The sequence below is a fragment of the Phocoena sinus genome, chromosome 1 (genome assembly GCF_008692025.1).
Source record: "Phocoena sinus isolate mPhoSin1 chromosome 1, mPhoSin1.pri, whole genome shotgun sequence".
Taxonomy (NCBI): Eukaryota; Metazoa; Chordata; class Mammalia; order Artiodactyla; family Phocoenidae; genus Phocoena; species Phocoena sinus.
The window spans coordinates 109,960,145-109,981,541 of record NC_045763.1 but is presented as its reverse complement, the minus strand read 5'-3'; the positions used below and the strand labels follow the sequence as shown (position 1 = coordinate 109,981,541).

Genomic DNA, 21,397 nt, shown 5'->3' with positions numbered 1-21,397 from the left:
AAACCCTTGAGGACGATTTTTTAATATTCTTTATAGCCAGAATACTTAGCACTCTGTTTAACACAAACATACACTGTTTACTTTAGCTGAACTTTGCATACACCCAGTGCTTTGTTCATCCTCCCTTTCCCTTCCAGCAAAATCCTACTCAAGCTTGCATTCCTCCATAAAGCTTTCCCCGGCCCCTCCAAGTAGTTAGGGTCTCTGACTCCTTTATCTGAACTTAGTACATTTTATTTTACTTATTTTTTTCTTCCAGTTTTATTGAGATATAATTGACATCCAACACTGTATTGAATTTAATATATTTTAAGTTTTTCTATACAACGAATTGCCATAAGTGTTAACAGGTTCACCATATGGTAACTAACAGCAATCCTATTCATGCTTCGGGGCTCTGTGGAAAGCCACCTCCTCCATTTAACAGTACCCCGATTCCTACAGATAATTACTTCTTTTAACTCTCAGTTCTTGATGCTTATATCTATTTAGCACTTGATATTCTTTCATGATAGCTGCTTACTATTGCTTTCCTGGTTTCCTTCCTCTCCTCCCCGGTAGACTGTCAACTCCTCGGGGCTGGGACTGTGGTCCAACTCGTCTCGGACTCCCTCTCCAGACTTGGCGGGGCGCTTTGCAAATGCCGTACGAAAGCATCTCCGGGAAGCTCCTGTTGGGACAGAGCCCGTTAGTGGTGCCTCTGCCGGCGGAGCTGCCCGCCTGTCCGTCCACCGGCCGGGGCTCTGCCCCGCGAGCTGGTTTGGACCAGTACACCGAGGGCGGACGGACGCACGGGGTCGGGGAAGGAGTGCGCCCTGCCTCTGCCAGCCCGGTCTCTGACGCCCAGAGTCGATCAGAATGGGCCCAGGGCTTCCCTGATGGCGCAGTGGTTGAGAGTCCGCCTGCCGATGCAGGGGACACAGGTTCGTGACCCGGTCCGGAAGTATCCCACATGCCGCGGAGCGGCTAGGCCCGTGAGCCGCTAGGCCCGTGAGCCATGGCCGCTGAGCCTGCGCGTCCGGAGCCTGTGCTCCGCAACGGGAGAGGCCACAACAGTGAGAGACCCGCCTACCGAGAAAAAAAAAAAAAAAAATGGGCCCAGACGTCTGCACACAGAAGCTGACGCCCTACGAGAGCGCTACCCGAGCGCGAGCGCGCGGCCGGGGTAGAGCAGGCCCGCGCTGGCCGGGTTGCAGTCGCAGGGGCGGGGCACGGAGTGTCTCTCGCCCGCTCATTGGCCCTCGTGCTGACGGACAGGCGAAGGAGCTGCTAAGACGCTGATGGGTTAAAAACTGCTATGCGGGCAAAGTGTAAGTAAATAAATAAAAGGCGGTGGAGGAGCGGAGGGAATGGCGGGTGTCAGTTTTAGAGCTGCTGGGGCTTATCTAGTCCCCGGCTGGGGAAGGACGGCAGTCCCTGTTTCGCCCTCTTCCTCCATAAGCAGGGGACGTCCTGCTTTCTGGAAAGTTGTCCAGGCAGCAGAATCACAGAGGACGAGTCCCCACAGTACTAAGCCTTCATTCCAGTTCTTTCAGCTCCAGCCTGGAGGCTCCGGTTTCCTGTGGTCAACCTCGAAGGGCCGCAGGGTCCCGCCACCCTGTGGTCTAGCTCCGGTCTGGGTGCTACGGCGCCCTCCCCTCAGGCATTGGCACGACACTGTCCGAACTGGCCTCCCAGGTACCTGCCTGGCTGGCTGCCGACTAGACATCCTAAAAGGCAAATGTGAACACATATTCTGCTTGAAACCACCGGTGCCCTAGCGGGCAGAGGTGCCAAGAGGCCCTTTAAGCCGGGCAGATGAGTCATTCGTGATGAGCTCCTGCTCATCTTTCCAGACTCATCTGGGAGGAACAACCACCGTCAGGTCCTTTCAGCCTTTGTGCTTCTGCATGAGTTGCCCCTTCGCCTGGTCCGTACCTGCCTCTCGTACCCTCTACTTCTCCTGGAGAAGCTCCGACCTCACCCCTGCAGAGGCCTTCCCTGGTGCACCCCTACTGCCCCCAGCCCCTACTCCCAGCTCTGGCCCGGTTATCAAGTGCTCTGAGCATACTGGCACTCTGGCAGCCCTGTACCACAACACTAATCACACCTGCTAGGTTCCTGGAATGTGAGCAACCTGAAGGAAGGAACTGTATGTTTTCCGAATGTGTATCCTGCAGTCTAGCACAGTGCACATCGACAGTTCAATCAATGTATACTGAATGAATAAACACATGGACTCCAAGGATCAGAAGGGAAGATTAAAAAATGTCAGGCAGGACTGTGCATTTCGGGGGCTCACCAAAGACATGAATCATATCTTTTTCACTTCTGAATCCTGATAGCCAGCTAACAAAGTGACATTCCTTTTAAATGTGTGAATAAATTCAAGATGACAAACACTGAAGTTAAACCATTTAGTTTTGGTCCCAACAAAGCCTGTGGAAAGACTTCAGCTCAGTTAGTGGGGGTGGGGCAGTGGGCCTCAGGGGCCAGACACTGAAGAAAATCGGGCAGGCTTAGGAGGGTGTGTTTGTGTGAGACAACAGACACAATGAGGCCAAATCCAAGAGGTGTTTACTGTAATGAGTATTCCAGGAGGGTGCGATGGGGTCCCCCAATCTGATCCTCCAAGGCTCTGGGGTGACTCACTCTTCCTTGGGCTCAGGGGTGGGGCTGATATTTGTTCCCCAAGTTGGGCCCTGCTCCCTCTGGTCCTTGGCATCCCTAATGTCTCCAGCCACTAGAGCCACATTCCTCAGATAATTAGTGTTGAAGCAGTTGATCTGTTCATCCCCAGGACTCAGTTTACAGCAGAAGGCAGAGTCTCGCCAGAAGTTACGTCGGGGACCACACAGGTTATCAATAAAGGATGATTTCTGATGAAGGAGTAAAGCGGACACGATAGGGGAGGAAGGTTGTCAGAGGTCAGGCCTGGTTACTTGGATGTCCAAAGTCCCCCTTCCCTCAGTTTCTACTGCTCTCTCCCTAGATCCCTTCTGGGGCTCAGAGAGAGTACCAGGCTGCCTTCCACAGCTAGACTCCTTGTGATGGACAGATGTGAACATCTGGAAATGCCAGAAGCTAGAGGCCCAGAGAAGACATAATAGGCACTTAGAGATGGCGAGCAGGTCAGGTCAGAAGTGAAGACTCCTGGAACCAAGAAAAAAGATCTCCCCAGTAGTCCTCATTATTTCTATGGGCTGGTTTGAGGTACTAAAAGAAGGGGTATCCTGCAGTTCCAGCCCTCTCTCTCCCCTCCTCTGCGTTCCTCTGGAGACTATGACCCCCTGCCCTCACACTCACCTCCTCCTCAGCACAGCAGGCCTGCTCTGGAAACGGCAGGTCACAGCAGCGGGCAGTCACGTTCTGGATCAGCCCAGGAATCTGCTTACTATGTTGGTGGGAAACAGGTAGGGGTCAGGGTCTTTGGGTGTCTCCAGGCATCAAAATGGTGCTTGCAGACCATGATTTTGCTCTTCCCAAGAGTGCCCCAGAGGGTGCCCCAAAAGGGACGTTTTGGAGAAGGGAAAAGAGTTGGGAAAGAACTGGGCAAGACTCACTGCTTGGTGAAAACTCCTTGATTTCCACAGAGATGACTCATGAAGTTGGGGGTGATTCGGCTGAGGTCCAGGGTCAAGATGTCCCGGTCATAGTTGGGATAGGGAGCCTGCCGGGCAAAGCACTCATCTCGGGCAGGACTAGGAGGGTAGTGGCAACATGAGTAGTGGTGGGTATTTGTAGCCTTTTCCTGATCACAGTAGCCATCAAGGGTATCCTTCCACTGTGGGCCAGAGAAAGGAAAATCAGAAGCCTGGACACTTGGCCCTCCTGACCCACTGCTTCCCTCACTGCCCTACGCTATGAGATGAGGGACTTTCAGCCCCGGGTGCCAAAAGGAAAGGGCAAAGAACCAGAGGGCAAGGAAGCAGCTGTGGATGTATGGGATTGGGAAGGTGGAAGGGTAGAAGAACAGATGAGGTTCGGAGCTGGCCACAGGAGATGTGCTGGAACGGTAGACAGAGAGGGTCAGGTGAGGCCAGAGCTGGACAGATAGATGGCAGACAGGTACATGTGTAGGGTATTGGGTGGACAAGGCCAGGAGTGCAGGATGAAAGTGCACGATGAACAAACTCAGACAAAGAACACAGTGGATGCACGGACATTCACAAGCAGATGAATGGGCAGACATGCTCACAGGGGGTAGGTACATGGATGATAAATAGGCTGGTGGGATCAGAGGTCAGAGACAGGAGGGCAGGCAGACAGGCTCTCAGGATGCTGGGATGCCCACTTACGGCCTTCCATGTACAGGTGTGGTTGTTCCCCTGCCGGCAGCAGTGCTGGAACTCCCCCTCCAGCTGGGTCAGAGCCTGCAGCTGCCTCTGGATGGGGTCAGTAGCTGGGAGGTTGCGTGGCACAGAGCAGAAGCGTCTTAGGTGGCAGATGTTCTTGATATTGTCCAGTGTGGGTAGCCCAGGGGGAAAAGGCAGCTCAGGACCCGAGGAAATACCAGGCTGGTGGCTGGGGCAGGCCTGGAGCTGGTAGTGTGGCCAGGGAGCTTCATCTTGGAAGCAGGAGAATCGAGCCTCCCCCTGACGTTTGCAGCACCAATGGGGTCGGGTCTTAACAGAAAACTCAGCCTCACAGAACCGGGTCATTGCGTCTTCCCACTAGAGCAAGAGGAGTAGATCAGCCTGGTAGCCCACTCTCCACATACCTGTTTTCCTCCCAGGCTCCAAAAAGGACCCTGGGTATGCAGATAATAAAGAGGCAGAGGCTGTCCTCTGCTCTTCTGGCACAATGAGGAGGCCCAAGGTAGGGCCAATGAAAGGGACCTGAGGTTCCTGCATACCCAGGCCTAGGCCTCTAGTCCTCGAAACACACACATACTGTCTGGGGGTTAAAGGACATCCCCAGGATCAAGAGCCCAACCCTTACCGTGACTTTCGCACAGTCCAAGCGGTTTGTGTAGCTGTGACAGCGGCAGCAGCGGGAATATCCAGTCTCCAGCAAATTGAGGGTCTCACCCTGACGAACAAGGTGGGAAAAGCCAGTCTGTGGCAGGTTCCAAGGGCCGTACACCACATGCTGACGATTAGGAAGGCAGATCTGGTCCAGATTGTCCGGAGAAGGCCGCCCAGGGGGGAAGCCATCCAGCCGGTGGCCCCAGCCACCTTGGTGTCCGCCCTGTTGGCAGTGCTGGGCTGGATTCGAAGACTCAGGCTCTGGGGGGCTGTGGTCCATGAAGGGAGCCAGCTTTTCTAGAATGGGGAGAACAGAGTGGGAAGGGGGAACATGCAGAGGGATAGAGAAAGGCTGGATTGAGTTGGGAGGATTGAAAGAAGTTGGGGTTGAGGAGAAAGTGTTGGGAGGATATAGAGGAAAAGGGGACAAATGAATTCGTGGCTCTTAACTTCAGAATGACTGACCAAAAGGAAGAGACCTGAGTCATGAAAGGTGTCACCCTTATAGCTCCCTGACCCTGAATCACGCCTGCTCCCTTTGCTGCTTCCCAAGGCTCAGAATACCTGCTCCCCCACCCCACTACCCCGACCAGGGTCTGAGCATTAAAGCTGGGGGATGGACAGACTAAAGCTGTCACTCTCTCTGTGTTTAGATTGGAAGGTCATCTCCTCTTGATAAAGGAAAGATGGGTCTACTGGGGTAGAAGGAGATGCGTAAAACAACATTCATGTTGGGACGGGCATCTCTAGAAGACAGGCCAGTTCCCATTCATAAAAAGTAACTCAATAGAGGGACTTTCCTGGTGGTCCAGTGGTAAAGAATCCGCCTTCCAATGCAGGGGACGCGGGTTCGATCCCCGGTCAGGGAACTAAGATCCTACATGCCACACGGCAACTAAACCTGCATGCCACAACTACTGAGCTCGCACGCCTCAACTAGAGAGCCCACGCATTCTGGAACCTGCGCACCACAACTACAGAGCCCATGTGCCCTGGAGCCTATGCGCCACAGCTAGAAAAGAGAAAAAAACCCGCACGCCACAACTAGAGAGAAACCTGCATGCTGCAACGAAAGATCCCGCATGCCTCAACAGAGATCCTGCGTGCCGCAACAAAGACCCAACACAGCCCAAAATCAATCAATAAATAAAATTTAAAAAAAAAGAAATAGCATATGCTTTAAAAAAAAAAAGTAACTCAATAGAGAAGTGAAAGTAAATGCTACTTTTGTGTCATGTAATCTTATAATTTTATAAAATAGGTATTATTTCCCCAATTTTACAAATGAACTAAGGCTTAGAGAGGTAACTTACCCAAGGTTATTACACAGCTAGTAAGTGGCAGAAGCCCCAAAGCCCATGCTGTCAGCCACGGGTAGGCAGGAGGGTAAAGAGGGGAAGGAGTCACTTACCTTCCTTCTGTTCAATAGGGACCTGGGGAGGGGACAGCTCTTCTTGTAGGGTGACGGCCTCTTGAGGGAGAGGCAGATCCTCTGCAAGATAGGGATGAGGACACAAAAGAGCAAGGCTCAGGCTGATGTCAGCAAGATGTAGTGGGTGGAAGTGAGGGAAAGGGCAGGCACTCACCTTTCTTTTCCACAGGGAGTTGGGGAGGGGGCAGCTCCTCTTGGACAGGGATGGCTTTCTGAGATGGAGATGGCTGTACTACAGAAAGCAGAGTGTGTTAAGTAGCCCACTCCTTCTTCCCCTCCCATTCTGAAGATCAGGAAGTAAGTCAGACTAGAAACCTAGAGGTGCAACTGAGACTTACCTTCACTCTGTCCTTCAAAGTGAGGGCTATGCTGAGAGGTGTCGGGGTGATCCATGGCGAGAGCTCTGGTCAGAGGTGGGGAAGGGGGTGCAGCATAGCCAACTACTGGCAAGAAGGGAGATGGTCAGAGCCTACATTTCCTCCTGGAACCCCAATCCCATGCCACTCCCCCAAACTCTTACCTTCTTGAAGTGGGTGGGTGAGGTGCACTGGCCCCAGCTCCCTCTGCCCTGAAGCCTTGATGCCTGGAAGAGGAAGGGTAAGTCAGGGGTGGTTTTGAGGGGCCCTTTCCTGGCCCTGAGCATGGGAAGGGGAGGCAGTAGAGGTTAAGAGCTTAGAAAAGATGACCAAGACACCAGAAGCCTCTCTGTACTGCTCCTGCCCCATGTCCCCTAAGCCACCCCCCAAACACACCTGGTCAAGGCCGATTGGGTGTGATAATCTGACAGCCTCACCTCTACCATGCTCAAAGCCTTGGGTCTCCCAAGTCCAGGCCTAAAGGGAGTGTGACACATGGGGCTGGGGAGGAAGGCCTTAATCTTGTGTCAGTGTCTTTCCCTTATAGCTTCTGGGCTCTCTCCACAGTCCAGACCTTGAACTGGCTGGAGCCTCACCTGCCCATCTCCTCCACCCTCCTGCCTACCACAGGCCCTTTAAACATCTTTGGGCCTTCTGGGAAGGAGCCCACGCAGAAGTTGAAGTACCTCCCCTTCAGCTAGTCTCAGATCCCCCTTAGTTCAGGTCTCAATTTAGGACCTGGGAAACTGGGATGGTTCAGGACTCCTGAGGCAATATGGAGAGCCCACGCATTCTGAAACCTGCACACCACAACTACAGAGCCCATGTGCCCTGGAGCCTACGTGCCACAACTAGAAAAGAGAAAGGCATGTAAGAGAAAGCCACAGGGAAAGTAATCACCTGTAGCTGATCTGCAGTCACAAAAGACCAGGACCTGGGAAGGACAAGACAGGGCCTTCCAGATAGATTAGATCTATGACACACATGCAATAGTTTCCCACAGTAACGTTTTGTTTGGCATCCAAGCAGATAACGTGTGTGTGAGCTAGAGAGTGGCTGTGCCTGGTCCCCTGTAGATGGATGATGCCCTCTCTTCTCCTAACCAGGTAGGGAGCCAGTCAAGGCTCTCTGGGTCAGTAGACTGGTTTTGAGCAGCCTGGGAGCTCCTCTTCTTCTCACTTCTGGCTAATAGGTGCCACATATACATCAGGCCCCTCACTCTGTGAATCCATCCACCCCCGCAGTTGTCCGTTTGACTCCAATATGTGTTTCTTGGCAGCAATCTCTAGGAACTCCTTTCTTTCTGTACCCCTGCTCCCCTCCCTGGTTAAAGGCTCCAGTGCCTAGGCTCACCACAGGCCTGCTCAGAAAAAGGCAGCCAAATAGGGCATCCTTTTGCTGGTGATGAGCCATCTGGGATGGCCGGACCCAGGCCCCAGGCCCATGCTGGCCAGGCCCCCTTTCCAAGTGCTGGCTCTGACCCCAACTCACCTCTCTTAGAGGCTACAGAAGCAACAGCTAAACAGGCCAAGACCAAGGCTGCTCCGGACGTGGTCCCCATCCTGGGGCAAGGACTGGTCAGTGGCCACCCACGTAGGTCCTCTCAGGCAGATCTGATTTGAAGAGCCGGGCTTCTGGAAACCTGCTTCTCCAGTTGCTGTTACTGCTGTTGTGAACTTCAGGGCTGGTTCCTTCTCCTCTTTATAGTCTATCTGGGGATAGCTACCGCCCTCCTCAGCATCCGGCCATGACTCAGTCCCAGCTGCTCCTCCTCTGGCAGACACTCCTCCCACACACCCTGAAGGCTCCTGACAGGATTGAGAACAATGGTGAACCCAACCCCAAGAGAAACTGATTCTGAGAATCCTGGAGCAAGAGAGGTCTGAGACTTTGTTTTGTGCCTCAATTTCTCCATTTGGCCTTCTTTGGAGAATGGATCTGACAACCTGCTGAATTGGGGCTGGGGAAACAGGGCACTGAGGAGTTTAGACAGGGGAACAGGACAGCTATCCCAGGGAGCTCCCCGACCAGTGAGAGCCCCTTTTCAATTACCCCAACCCCCTAGGACAAAAGAGTGGGAGACAGAGTCAAACTCCCTTTTATGTCCCCACCAGGAGTTAGAGATGAAGACACATTCCCAGTAACTTCAAGTTTATTATTTTTAGTTTCACTCTCCTCACATCCAAACAGCTACAGCTTCCCCCAGACCAAATCTCTTTTCATGAGAGCAGATTCATGCCTCCACACGAGTTCTGAGGGGTCTGGGGGACTTCAGACTCTTGTCAGTTAGGTTGGGCCCCTCCGTGTTAAGGGGGCCTGATAGCTCCTACAGGTCTTTGCCACATCTGTACACAAAAGCTCAGAAAATTTCTTCAGCATTTGGGACCCTGGTGTTCTGTAGCTCCAGTAGCCGCTGTATAGCCTCGACCAAGTCTCGTTCCCCAAGTCGACGATTATCTCGAGTCCGAACGTTCACTGTTCTCTTACTCTGCTCTTTCTGGCCAACCACTGCAGAAAGAGGGGAGGTTTGCGAATCTCAGGGCAAATTTATCCAGAGGATATCTCCTTTTGCTATGCAGCAATTTAAGAGACCGAAATCTTTAGGAAGAGCAGAGCTCAGACATGGTTCCGGGAAAGGATATATTTAGCTATCTCTTGCTCTCCAGTTCCCTGGTCATCCTGAGGAGATACAGAAATATTCCAGACGTTCTCTTACATGCCTTATCACTTCCACTCAGGATCCCAGGGGTCAGAGATAGTAGGGTCAGCCAAAGAAAGACAAACAGATCAAGAAGCAGATCCAGAGAGAGAGAGAGAGAGAGAGAGACAGCGCGCGCGCGCGCACACACACACACGCAGGCGTGTGTGTGTGTGTGTGTGTGTGTGTGTGTGTGTGTGTACTTTAGAGAAAGGGGAGGGTGGCAGGGTGGATGACACACGTGCAAGTCCAAGGGATCATGGGCAGCTTGCTCCAAGGCTGGCAGGATGAGTGGATGTGTAAAACTAGAGAACCAGGTAATCTGGCTGAGACGTACCTACTCCTTGCCTTCAAGACAGAGCTCTGAACCTTGGAAAATGAAAAAAAGGAGCAAGGTAGGCCTAGACTATTTTTCTTAAGGCCTTTCTCCTCATCCCTTAGGGCTGACTCTATCTAGGTCTAGAATAAGCAAAGCTAACTAATTAACGCCTTATTAACCCTTCCTGTTCCTTTCTGATGCTCCCTTGGCTAATTACTAACAGACACCAAGAGCTAGGGCGGGGGTCAGAAGAAAACTGTTCTGAGGGTCAGAGGTGCTGGTCAGGGGGTGAAGGAGCCTGGAGTCCAAATGGCTCAGGAGTTCTGAATCCTGGCTCCTGCCCAGCTCAGGTAATGAGCTGCAATTTACCCAAATACGCGGATGACCAAACGTAGTAGACAGGGAAGAACAACATACAGGCCGAGTGGAAGAGTGCAAGGCTCTGAGGGCTGTGCTAACCCGGTCTCACCGAACTGAAAATTGTAGTGGGCAAGCTGAGCCCGGCGGATCCTCCGGCCGAGGGTCAGTCCGGAGTCAGCATCCAGGTCGCCAACCAGTCCTGCAGCTTGCAGGCTCCGCTGTGCCTGGGGTAGAGGATCATTGACAGGAACCTGATTTAACAGAAGGCTGAGGAGCTAGAACAGTCTGATGCCAGTTTTCCCCAAGCTCCCCCATCTGCCCCTCCTTCCTTTGCCTCAAGGCTCTCCAGTTCTCAAGGACAAACTCTCCTCACTCTCTACACTGAGGCCTCTCCCCAGCCCCACAGCCTCCTTGTCGGCCTCCTCCTGGAGCCAGGCCTCCCTGGACTCTGCCTGTTTCTAGACACCACTCTACCCAACCAGCTGCTCGACTCTAGTACTGTCCATATCCTTACTTCTCTCTAGAAAGGAAAAATAAAACAAACATTTCTCCAAGCCCCCTTTTGTGCCAAGTGCTCTGTTGTCAGCATTCAACATTTATTAATTTGAGTGCAGTCTTGTGATTCCAAGTGCCGTGCCCCTTTCATTACCCCATGTGGCCTCTGCTACCCACTGCTCGTCCCCATCCTCACCCCCAACTCCTCACCTCCCTGGCATATTCCTCTTGCTCAGTTCCCACAGGTATGACCACCACCTGGAATGGTGACAGCCATAGTGGCCTGATTGAGAGAACAGAGGAAGGCAAATTATTTATCCTGGCTCAGACCCCAAGTGTGGATGCAGGGAGCAGATTCTAGAAGGAAACAGAAGTGGAGTCGGAAGGGAGCCAGGATGTGGAGCACGCACTACCTGGCTTGAGGGCCAGAACAGGAATCGGGAGTCAGAGGTCTCACCATTTTCCCCCGCAGCTTTCCGCCAGCACTCCCAACATCCTTTCCACAGAACCTAGCACTGCTCGATGAATGAGGACTGGACGCTCCAGGGCCCCCGCCTGCCTTGGAGGGAAAGGGGAGGGGGGGTGGATGGAATGGAAAAGTGTCACACAATGTGCACCCAAGATCACCTTCCAGTTTCCAAGAATCTTCAGCCCTGGCAAGGGAGGGTGTGGAGGATGTGGTTTAGTTTTTAGGGTCAAAGGCAGAAAGGGAAGTTGTTCTCCACCTATTCCACGGGCCAAGGGAAAAGGGGACAGGACAAGGTTCTGTACCCCTTGTACTGGAGGTCAAATCTCAGGGGCAGCTGGAAGTCAAGCTGGATTGTCCCACACTGATGGGGCCGACCCAGGGCATCGCGGAGGTGCACGTCAATCTGGAGGAGACAGAAGGGAGGACATGAAAGAAACCAGAACCAGTATCCTCCATTATGCGTGCCCCCCCTTCTACCTAGCCACATCCCAGGTTGTGTGGAGAGACGTGTCACCCAGCTGCATCGTGCTGCAGACTCTGGCGGTGGCTCTTTCCACTTAATAGTGGTGTATTATCAGGGAGCATCAACATTCACATGAACGGCCCATCCTCACCCTGGCCTCTCAATTCCCTGAGTTCCTCATCTCAGAGACCTTCATCCGTGCCCACACTATGGCTACATCCTTCATGTTGTCATCGCCCAGAATGGCTGCACCTCTGAAACAGTCCATCAGACACCTGCTCTGATTACTATCTCTTGTCCTTCCAGCTCTGACAATTATTCCTATTAATGGCTCTTCAATCTCTCGGCTCCTTAACTCTTCATTTTTCTTCCCATTCACAGGCCTCTCAGCCTCTCCCACCCGTTTCTTTCCCCATGCAGCTGTAACCACTCTCCCTGGTTCCCTGGTATCACTGTTCTTCTGTCACATCCACATGACAAAACCCCACCCTGGTGGCACCCTAGCATCCCACCTCCTTGGCCCTGGAACAGAAGTGCCCAGTGCTGCCCAACACGCCACACACAACACAGAAGCAAGCACAGCAACTGATGCAAGTCGCTGTTGTGAACCTCAATTGAACCCGTGCTGCTGCCTGCAATCCTCTGGCTGCCCTAATCAGCTCTGCATCCTGCTCTCCTCAAGGATTTTCAAGCTTTCTCCTCTCTTCCCATCTTCAACCCCCGCACTGACAACTCTCCTATTCTCCACTCCTATCTCAGCAAATGATCCTGCCTCCCATCTCATGGAGAATTCTGATAGTTGGTATCATGAGATGGGAAAATGTCTCAACTTCTGTCACCATACCTATAAATATCCTGGCACCTACCCCCAAGCCTCTCCTTCTACCCCCTAAACAACAGCACAGGTGCTTCTTTCTGTGAAGCGTTCTGGATCCCAACCCTCAAGACTCCCCAGAAACTTTCCTCTACTGAAACCCCTTCTACAACTTCAACTTCTCCCTGACCCAAACAGGCTCCCTCTCATCACGGCATTTAAAAATTCTCAAGTCTCTCCCTTCATCAACATCTCTTTGGATCTGCCAGCTACTCTCCTTTGCCTTTATAAGAGCCAATGTTCTTGGAAGTGTTAGGTTCATTCATTCACTTCTGACTCCACGTCTAGTCCCCACTTTACTGAAAAATGGACCCTCAAAACCTAACAGCCTTTTCACTAAATCCAGCAGACACTTTACAGTCCTTTTTCCCCGACTTCTTTCACCTCTTCCAACTTGCCATGTGAATTTTTACTCTTCGCCCCAGCCTCTGCCTACAACGTTCCCTCCTTTTTTTTTTTCTGTACGCGGGCCTCTCACTGTTGTGGCCTCTCCCGTTGCGGAGCACAGGCTCTGGACGCGCAGGCCCAGTGGCTGTGGCTCACGGGCCCAGCCGCTCCGCGGCATGTGGGATCTTCCTGGACCGGGGCACGAACCCGTGTCCCCTGCATCAGCAGGCGGACTCTCAACCACTGCGCCACCAGGGAAGCCCCCAACATTCCCTCCTGAAGCACCTTTTTACTTGGCCAACGATTACCTTTCAGATTGGAAAGAGATTCCTATGGGAAGCCTTTCCTGACCCTCCTGAGTAACGTGCCCCCTTAGTACCTACACAGCACTGATCCCACGGTGCTGAAACACCCTATTTACCTCTCAGAGCCTTCACCAGACCTAAGTTCCATGAGAGCAGGAGATGTACTGCCCTTCTTTATATCTTACACAAATTTAAAAACATTCCTTCGTATCTATTAAACAGTTAATAAAACAAAACAAAAAAAGGAATAAATAAGACTCTAACCATGGTCCCCAGCTTACCTTAGGCCCATAGAAGGCACCATCTCCAGGGTTGAGGTCCCAGGGTTCTCCAAATTCTTCTAGGGCCTGTTGAAGGACCTTTAGAGGAAAGGATACAAGAGAGGAATATGTCATCTTAAACTTTATGAGCAACAGATCCCTCTAGTCCCCAACAGTGACCCTCTCAGCATACGTCTCTACCAGGGACCCTGATTCCCATCTCCCCTCTCCTTCCATCAGAGACTGGTTTATCTGCCTCTGCTTCCCTACCACCTGCTCACCTGCTCAGCCTGGTCCCAAAGGCAAGGCTCTCCCAGGAAGCCAGATGGCCGGGTAGACAGTGCCAAGCTGAAGGAGAACCCAAGGACAGTGTAGACAGAGCGGAGGAAATCAAGACAGCCTCGGATCTCTGCTTCCAGCTGGGGGAATAAGGGCAGATGAGCTGTGTGCTAGCTAGAGCTCTGGGGTGGTGGTAGTTTGGGGAAAAGAGGGCAAAAACATAAAGGAAAGGTTGCGATAGAATGTAGCTAAATTATCGTATATAAAGAGGGCAACTGAGAGTCAGGAATGTTGGCAGTTCACAAGGAGAATGAAAGGCGGCTTAGAAATGCTTTGGTGGAGCTGGGGAAGAGCCACCTGATCGGGTGCACAGAAGATGTGAGCGTCATCTTGCTGGAAGCGCCGCAGCCGGGTCAGTCCCCCCAGACTGCCAGAGGCCTCGGCCCGGTGCAAGGCCCCGAAGTCGGCCAGTCGCAGGGGCAGCTCTCGCCAGGATCTGGGCCGGTGGGCGAACATCAGGCTGAGGTTGGGGTGGGGAGGAGTCAGGGCCACAGGGAAAACTAGCCCCTGAAGCCTTCTCCTCCGCCCAGGCTGCTTGCTTCCCTTCTCTGCACCATCAGCTAACGCGCTCTCCAGCCTCAGCATGCCTGAGTCCTGTCAATCCCACTCATCACAATCTGGGCCCTGCCTGGTTCAAAAGTGAATCTCAGTAACAACAATAACAGACATCACTTACTGTGCCCCTGTTCCGTGACAGGCACTGAACTGAAAGAAGAACCTTAGACAGCAACTCCAAACCCTTGATATTACACATGAGGAGACTGAGGCTTAGGGAGGTGCAATGATTTTTCCAAATTCACACAGGGAGCTAGAGGGCAGATTCAAGACTCAAATCAAGTGTTCCAATACGATTCCAAGTTTTCTACAACTTAGTACTTAGTAACCAGGTGCCTAGCCCTAGCCCTGGGAGGACCCAGGTCTCCTGGATCCCAGCTCACCAGTGCGCAGGGCAGTTCATGGGCTTGAGGGCAAGCGTGCCTGTGGGATGGCTGGTAGAGTGGTCACTCTGGGAGCCGGCATGGCTGTCAGAGCCTGGGGGCTGCAGGGCAAACATGTCTTCCCGGTAATGCTCCCAGTGCCCTGACAGTTCCCAGAGTTTCGTAGAAAACAACGTGGGGGTTTTCACTTCTGAGAAACCACGGCGGGTGTACTCGGCCTAGAGAGGAGGGTACAGACATGGAAGGCCAGAGTGACTAGGGGGAGAGGAAGCAGGATGGCAGCTGTGTGATTCTTCTGGGCTCTCAGGTCATGCTGAACACAGCTACAACCTAGTAAGCACCATCCTCCCTCACTATGCTCCTCACTGTAGACCACACATTTCTAGGCCCTTGATAAAAGTCACTAGCACTTTACAATATTTATGTTTAAACATCTATCTAATCCCTCTCTTTTAACACATGGCTTCTTCTAGGCCCTCAGTCCCTTCCCAGTCTTCCTTCCCCTGAACATGGGTCCTCCTTACCCTGATAAAAGCCACGAGTACATTATACACCCTTGTCCCTCGAGGCAGGAAGAAGCAGCTCCCGGGGCTCAGTTCATGGAAGAAGAAGAGCTCCTGTTCCTGGAGTCGGGAACAGCAACGGTCACTTCAACGGGGAAGCGGGGGCTTGGGAACCCAGAAGAGATAACTGACCAAGCTGCTCAGTCTGCGGGATTCCGAATCTGCTCTCAACTTCACAGTCAGGTTCCTTCATCTCTCTCCAACCCTCATCATCATCACCACCCCCGCCCCCATTTTCCCAGTCTCTGTACCTTCCCAATGCGCCGGTGGTCCCGTAACTCTGCTTCCTCCCTCCACTCTTCCCAGGCCCTCAGCTCCTCTGCAGTGGGGAAGGAAATCCCTGACACTCTCTGCAGTGTCTCTGGGGTGCCAGAAAACCTCCATAAGGATGATGAGTTCTGTGGGAGGACAAAGGGAGTCAAAGGGAAAGATGAGGACAACCCCTCTTTCAATCCTCATATGATACTCTGAGCATAAGCATCACAGGTATGACAACGATCCCATCTCATCTCTCTCTGTCTACTTTTCCCACCATCACCACCAGGAGGATGGCCCCCGCCATCCTCCAGACACCCCCTGCCACGTATACCACCCCGGAGGTGCCTGAGCCTTGATTTCTACATATGTCCTGCTGAATTCTAACCCTACCCTGCCACCTCTTTTTGTCCCCATTCTCACTACCACTGCCCTACCAGCACCCGTGTACTTTGTTCATTTCCCTTCTAATCAATGACTGCTCAGGAAAGTAACCCTAAGTTCTGGTCAAATATTAGTCTATCCATCCCCTTATCAATCTCCCATACAGCTGCTAGAAAACTCAGTCTCCCACACTAGGTCCTGTTCCTGGATCCATGAAATTCAAATGCCTCTGCTTGTTCTTTCCTTGAACAATTGTATAGTACTAATAAGAAACAGCCTGCATTTTATAGCACTTTTAACTTTTCCTCAAACACTTTCTCTTGCGTTAGTTGGTTTTGTCTCTATGATGTGGATTTACTGGTAGGACAGGAATCAACAGCTTCATTTTATAGATGGGGAAAACAGGTAAGGAGATTTACCCAAGGCCGTATACTTCATCAGTGGCAGAGACAGGACTAAGAGCAGATGCCTAGGTTTTCAGTCCAGGGCTTTTTGCTCTGCACAACTGCCTCTCCCCTCTCTCTCTGCTCCTATTCCAACTAATAGCTCACCTTGCCCAGGAGCAATATTTTCAGAAAGGGCAGGCCTTTGACTTAAGAGTATTCTCTCTGTGCCTGTCAAATGGTGTTCCACACTGGCTCTCTCCACAGGAGCCTTCCCTACATGACCGTGTCCAGCCTGTTCATGCCCTCCCTCGCCATCTCCCTTAGTGCTAATGTCTGACTATGGACTCGGAATCGGCTTCTGGGCCCTGACAGGGTGTCCAGTATCTGTCATCAGATGGGGATTTCTAAAAGGCAGGGACAAAGTTTCTATTTCTGGATTGCCCCCCTTAGCTATCAGAGCAGAAAAGGGGCTGACAGAGAGGATCACCTTCCCATTCCCCAGATCACTCCAGGGAAAACAGTAATCTCAACCTAACCCAGCCCTCACAACTGACCGATAGCAGCTTCAGGCCTCCAATCTGTCCAGTATGACGAAGGTGGGGGCCTCTGCACAGATCAACCAACATACCACACCTGGGAGAAAGAAGGGGCCAATTAGTGATTTCCAGATTCTTGAGCTTCTAGGATTCTCCCTCTAGGGTGTTTAGCTGACAGAAAGAGACATAAAGAACTATTCCACAGAGAAAGCAATGGGAGATAAAAATCAATTCCCATTTCTTTTTTGGGAGCAACAGATTACCTTCTATCTTCTTTCCCTTACCCCATTTCTGGCCTTCTTTAGTGCATCCCCACCTCTCCCTGTTTTCCTCAATCTTGACAGCTCTCACCCATATACTGTTGCCGTTGGACCTGTCACTTTCTCCTCGATCAGGTGAAGCTTAAAGGGGTTATCCTGGAAGAAGGGAAGAGTGAAGACAAGTCATTATTCCCACGAATAAGTCCTGAGAGAGAGCCACTCCTTCCCTCACGTCTCTAGATTATCCTCCTAAACTTGTGTGTCTCCACTCCACCTTGAAGAGCTGCCGAAGCTGATCCTGGGAAGCCTCTAGTCTCCGGAAGGGTTGAGCAGCAGCTGCAAGTTCCTGACAAATCCGTTCCAAAGCAGGCAGCTCTGAGCCTTTGATTGTCCTGGAAAGATGAGGGTTGGTTGGCTTCCATCCTCTAAGGAGCATCACCTGGGTGTTGGCCATGGGATGAAATCCTGCCTTCCAAAAACATCTAAAATTATTGGCAAAGACAAACAGACTAGGGGAAAACAAATAGGAAATCAGGTACAAAGTTTACAGCTGGAGCAAAAGCTCTCTGTACGAAATTAAATGTTGTGTGCAGGCAATCTGGATAAAGAAAACTAGAGCAACAGTAATGAGGGATGAAGTAAAAGTTGAAGAATTCATAAAAGCTAGAGAAGGTAAGTTTCAAGCAGACTTAGAAAAGGAAAGACATGGACTAGTGGAGAAAGTGGTACCTATGTCACAACTGAGGCATGGAGGGACCTGCCCCTAGCTTTCTTTCTCCTCCAAACTGAACATGCCTGAGGCCCCAGAAAAAGGCCTCAGAAAACACCCCAGGAAAGAGGTACAAACTTTCAGTTATAAGATGAATAAGGTCTGAAAAACTAAAGTATAGCATGGTGACTATAGTCGATAAATTCTGTATTGCATAAGTCAAATTTGCTAAGAGCCCATCTTAAGCATTCTCACACACACACAAAAAAGCATGCGATAATTAACTCGATGTGGGAATCCTTTCACAATGTATACATGCATCAAATCACCATGTGTACACTTTATATTACAATTTTATTTATCAACTATAGCTCAAAAAAACAGAAAAATAAAGTAAAATATGGTGAAATCTTTGAAAAAGAAACCACCCCAGAATCACTCTCCTCCTTCCTTGCACTACTCACCGTTCCTTTCCAAGGAAGAAATCATGGTAAAAGCCACATCCTGTGCTTGGACCTTGACAGAGGACAGCACCTAGAAGTTGTTCAGCTGCTGCCCCCAGGACATGGGTACTGGAGTGCCAGAATACCTGGGTTCACAAGAAAGGAGTTCATGAGTTCATAACCTTCTCCTTTAGCCCCTAGCTCTCGGATCCTCTCCTCAGAGAAGCTGGCATGAAACTAGTATGAATAACTATCACAAAATGGGGAACCTGACTTTGGGGTGACCACTAAATAGTAAAAAGTAAAATGAAAACAAAAACAACTGAATAGAAAAGAAAGAAGGCCACTAGAGGCAACACACAGAAGAGAGTAAGCCTCCCTCCTCAGTGCTTCCGGTTCTAGAGCGCAGTAGGAGGCTAGTCAGTTTTCATGCCATCCAAGCTGACATGAAAAGGTGGAGAGGAGGCCAGGTGATGTGCTCGGTTGTGCAAGCCACATTAAAATTAAATACATGCTAGAGATGACTTATAATGCATGTCTCAAGAGTTGGAGGGCTAACGTGGCATATTATCCTCTATTTTCAACTTTATATCTCTCCCTTTCACTAGCACAATGATCACTGCTTAACAGACCCAGGCTAAGAAAAAACTTTCACCCTAAGTTTCCAGCTTAGTCAGGAATACTCAAGACAAGCAATCTGCGGTAGGCCTCCCTCCCAACTGCAAATGGAGAAACTGAGGCAAAAGAAATAAATGCTAGAAGTGCCCACTTAAACATCTCTTCGTTTAGTAGCCACTGTATCCCTGATAAGGAAGAAACTTACTGCTTTCCCCTCTGCAGAATCGAATGTCAGAAATCTGAGGTCAGAATCTGTCTCTAAGGGCCGCTCCAGATCATAAGGTTCTCCATTCACTTGAGCAGCCACTGCAGTATCGGCCAGTTTAGAACTTCAGCAGTGGGGGATGGGGAAAAAGAGAAAAACAAGGTTACCATCCAAAGGGGTAGAGAGGGACTAATCTCTTAGCAACTCCAAACTTGAAAGGGGAAATGTGTTACCAGAGCAACAGAACCTATCGTTGTTTTCCCACAAGCATGATAGAGTAAGGGCAGAGACTATGAAACTAATGCAGATAAAAAGGGATCAGCAGGAAAAGCTGTCTTGATGGGAATGGAATAAGCATACAGAGCTCTTTCCCTGCTCAAATCGAGAAAGTACAGAGATAGAAGGATTATCCTGGTAGGTACAGAATGGGCCTGATACCTGATCTGCTGGGCTAGTTGGTAAGGGGTTGTGTTCCATGCCACAGCATCCACTTTCTGGCCTCCAGGAAGTGATATCTTGATAGTCCGGTGTTCCTCCTGTGCCAGGCTTGCTAACCTCTTTACCTGAGCAGTCCATAGCTCCTCAAAAAGGCCAAGCCGCTCTACCAACCAGTGTGGAGGGGTCGGCACAGCTGCCTGGAGGGAAAGATGTTAGGAGGTAACACATGTCCCACCATTCCTTCTTGGGATTGGGGACAGTGGGAAATTAGAACATTTATGTGGCCGTGGTCCTAATCCCTAGTCTTTAAAAGGACTGGGTGATAACGGGTCCTAGGCTGGGAGCCCTAGGCCCCGCAGGCTGCTGACCCTAGGAAAAAGATGGCGCATCTAAGGGCTAGAGTAGCCGGGTCTGGAGACGCAGGGCGGGACGTAGAGGGGGTCAGGCTGGGTTGAGAGCCTACACTTTGGGGTTCCGCTGGGCTGGGTCCAATGTGGTTCGGAATCTTTGGGTACCTCACGCACCATGTGCAGCCCGCAGGCTTGTAACCCTGGGATCCGAAGCCGCCGCCACGTCTGACACAGCCCCATTTTCCTTCAGACCCGTCCTACATCCTCAAATAAATGATCGCCGCTTCTCCATCGCCAGATTCCTCATTGGCTTCCGGCCCAACAATGTCCATGCCTATTGGTTATTACAGCTGCCACTCCAGTCTGGGACCACCTCCAGGAACTCCGAAGAGGTATACCCCACACAGCGAGAGCAGAGTTGCGGCTGGTTCCGGCTGACCGGAAGACCTAAACTGTTACACATATGGGCAATTCCAGAGACCTGCAGTTTCAGACCAAAGTAGCAATAAGATATCCTGCGGCTTTGAGGGCAGAGGCAGGAAAATTCTCCAGAGTGCGAGCGGGAGAAAAACAGATTAGAAAGGATAGTTATTTTCTTTTAACCACTAAGTTTTCTTTTACGTAGTCTCCACTGGCAGGTAGGTAACAGGTAAAAGCATAGACTTTGGGACAAGGCATACCTAGTGTAAATCCTGGATCGCTATGTAATTTTGGATAAATTAATTTCTAATAAGCTTCCATTTTCTTATCTATAAAATGGGAATAATAATAGTTATCATTCTGAATTGTTGAGGTTAATTTTATGTAACTCGCCTAATATACTGCATGGTACACAGTAATGGGCAACAATAGCTACAAGCTATGAGAACAAATGACTATAACCGCTTTGGGGCTAGAGCGAAAACTCTGCAGAGGGCACTCCTTGGAGTCCCTTCATACTCATCGTGCTTAAATAGGGACCTTAGAAACCTCTTAATCTTAAAGATGAGGAATTTAAGGTCAGAGAAGGTAAGTGGTTTAAGGCCAAACAGTAAGCTCTGACACTGGATTCTGAATCCACATCTTGTATTCTTCTACCACACCAGACTTTCTCTGGTAATAGAGTTTACTCCAATGCAACTCCCTCTTCACTTCAGAAAGAAGTGCCTGACCCTAGAATCTTAGCTCTCTGCTTCCTACACAAGACCTTTGCCACTCATTCCCATCCTAGCTCTCAACTTCCTTTATCCCTTCTCTTCCCTCTCCCTGCTATATCCAGAACACAGTACTAGGTATATTTGATTTGTTTTACACAATAAAAATTGAAACACAACCAGATATGTAGTAAAGTATGAGGGGAAATGGATTTGGGGACAGCTGTGAGGTTCTCAGTAATTCCCATTAGTCCCCTCACCTGGGGGTGGGGCTGGATGGAGTTGGTTCTCAAGTTTCCAATGGTGATGTTATCAAGGATTGTGGAGGAAAAGCTGTCAGAGAAAGATGTTTAATCTAAGTTTCCAGAGGTTCTGAGAGAGGCAGCAGTTGATCTGAGTCACAGGCACCACCCTGGATCTTGGCTCCATCTTCTGGTATGTTACACACCCTGAAATACAAAAAGAAATAAACAAGA

General features: G+C 50.7%; 2 protein-coding genes across 6 annotated transcripts; both read right to left on the bottom strand.

Moving 5' to 3' along the window:
• Nucleotides 1–264: 264 nt before the first annotated feature.
• ECM1 (extracellular matrix protein 1) lies at nt 265–8,412 on the bottom strand. 3 transcript variants are annotated; one of them, XM_032603769.1, is made up of 10 exons: nt 8,226–8,407; nt 6,899–6,961; nt 6,717–6,821; nt 6,533–6,610; nt 6,358–6,438; nt 4,921–5,243; nt 4,278–4,652; nt 3,543–3,763; nt 3,286–3,373; nt 265–2,858 (listed from the first exon to the last, which is right to left on the bottom strand). In XM_032603769.1, the coding sequence occupies exons 1-10, from the start codon at nt 8,293–8,295 to the stop codon at nt 2,628–2,630; spliced, it is 1,635 nt and encodes a 544-aa protein (XP_032459660.1). In that variant the 5' UTR covers nt 8,296–8,407; the 3' UTR covers nt 265–2,627. The 3 variants fall into 3 exon arrangements, with proteins under 3 accessions (XP_032459660.1, XP_032459676.1, XP_032459668.1); XM_032603777.1 differs by having other exon boundaries at nt 290–2,858; nt 6,717–6,818; nt 8,226–8,412; XM_032603785.1 differs by lacking the exon at nt 4,278–4,652 and having other exon boundaries at nt 6,717–6,818; nt 8,226–8,411.
• On the bottom strand, nt 2,540–20,276 carry TARS2 (threonyl-tRNA synthetase 2, mitochondrial). 3 transcript variants are annotated; one of them, XM_032603743.1, is made up of 20 exons: nt 19,963–20,263; nt 19,439–19,635; nt 19,001–19,124; nt 18,199–18,323; nt 17,300–17,417; nt 17,117–17,181; nt 16,784–16,862; nt 15,456–15,602; nt 15,166–15,264; nt 14,642–14,859; nt 14,001–14,163; nt 13,646–13,783; nt 13,386–13,463; nt 11,378–11,478; nt 11,064–11,165; nt 10,817–10,889; nt 10,221–10,335; nt 8,226–9,242; nt 4,278–6,961; nt 2,540–3,763 (listed from the first exon to the last, which is right to left on the bottom strand). In XM_032603743.1, exons 1-18 carry the CDS (start codon nt 20,026–20,028, stop codon nt 9,094–9,096), a joined length of 2,157 nt encoding a protein of 718 aa, XP_032459634.1. In that variant the 5' UTR covers nt 20,029–20,263; the 3' UTR covers nt 2,540–3,763; nt 4,278–6,961; nt 8,226–9,093. The 3 variants fall into 3 exon arrangements, with proteins under 3 accessions (XP_032459634.1, XP_032459651.1, XP_032459643.1); XM_032603760.1 differs by lacking the exons at nt 19,439–19,635; nt 19,963–20,263 and having other exon boundaries at nt 17,300–17,490; XM_032603752.1 differs by lacking the exons at nt 2,540–3,763; nt 4,278–6,961; nt 8,226–9,242 and having other exon boundaries at nt 10,266–10,335; nt 11,064–11,161; nt 19,963–20,276.
• Between the last annotated feature and the right edge of the window lie 1,121 nt (nt 20,277–21,397).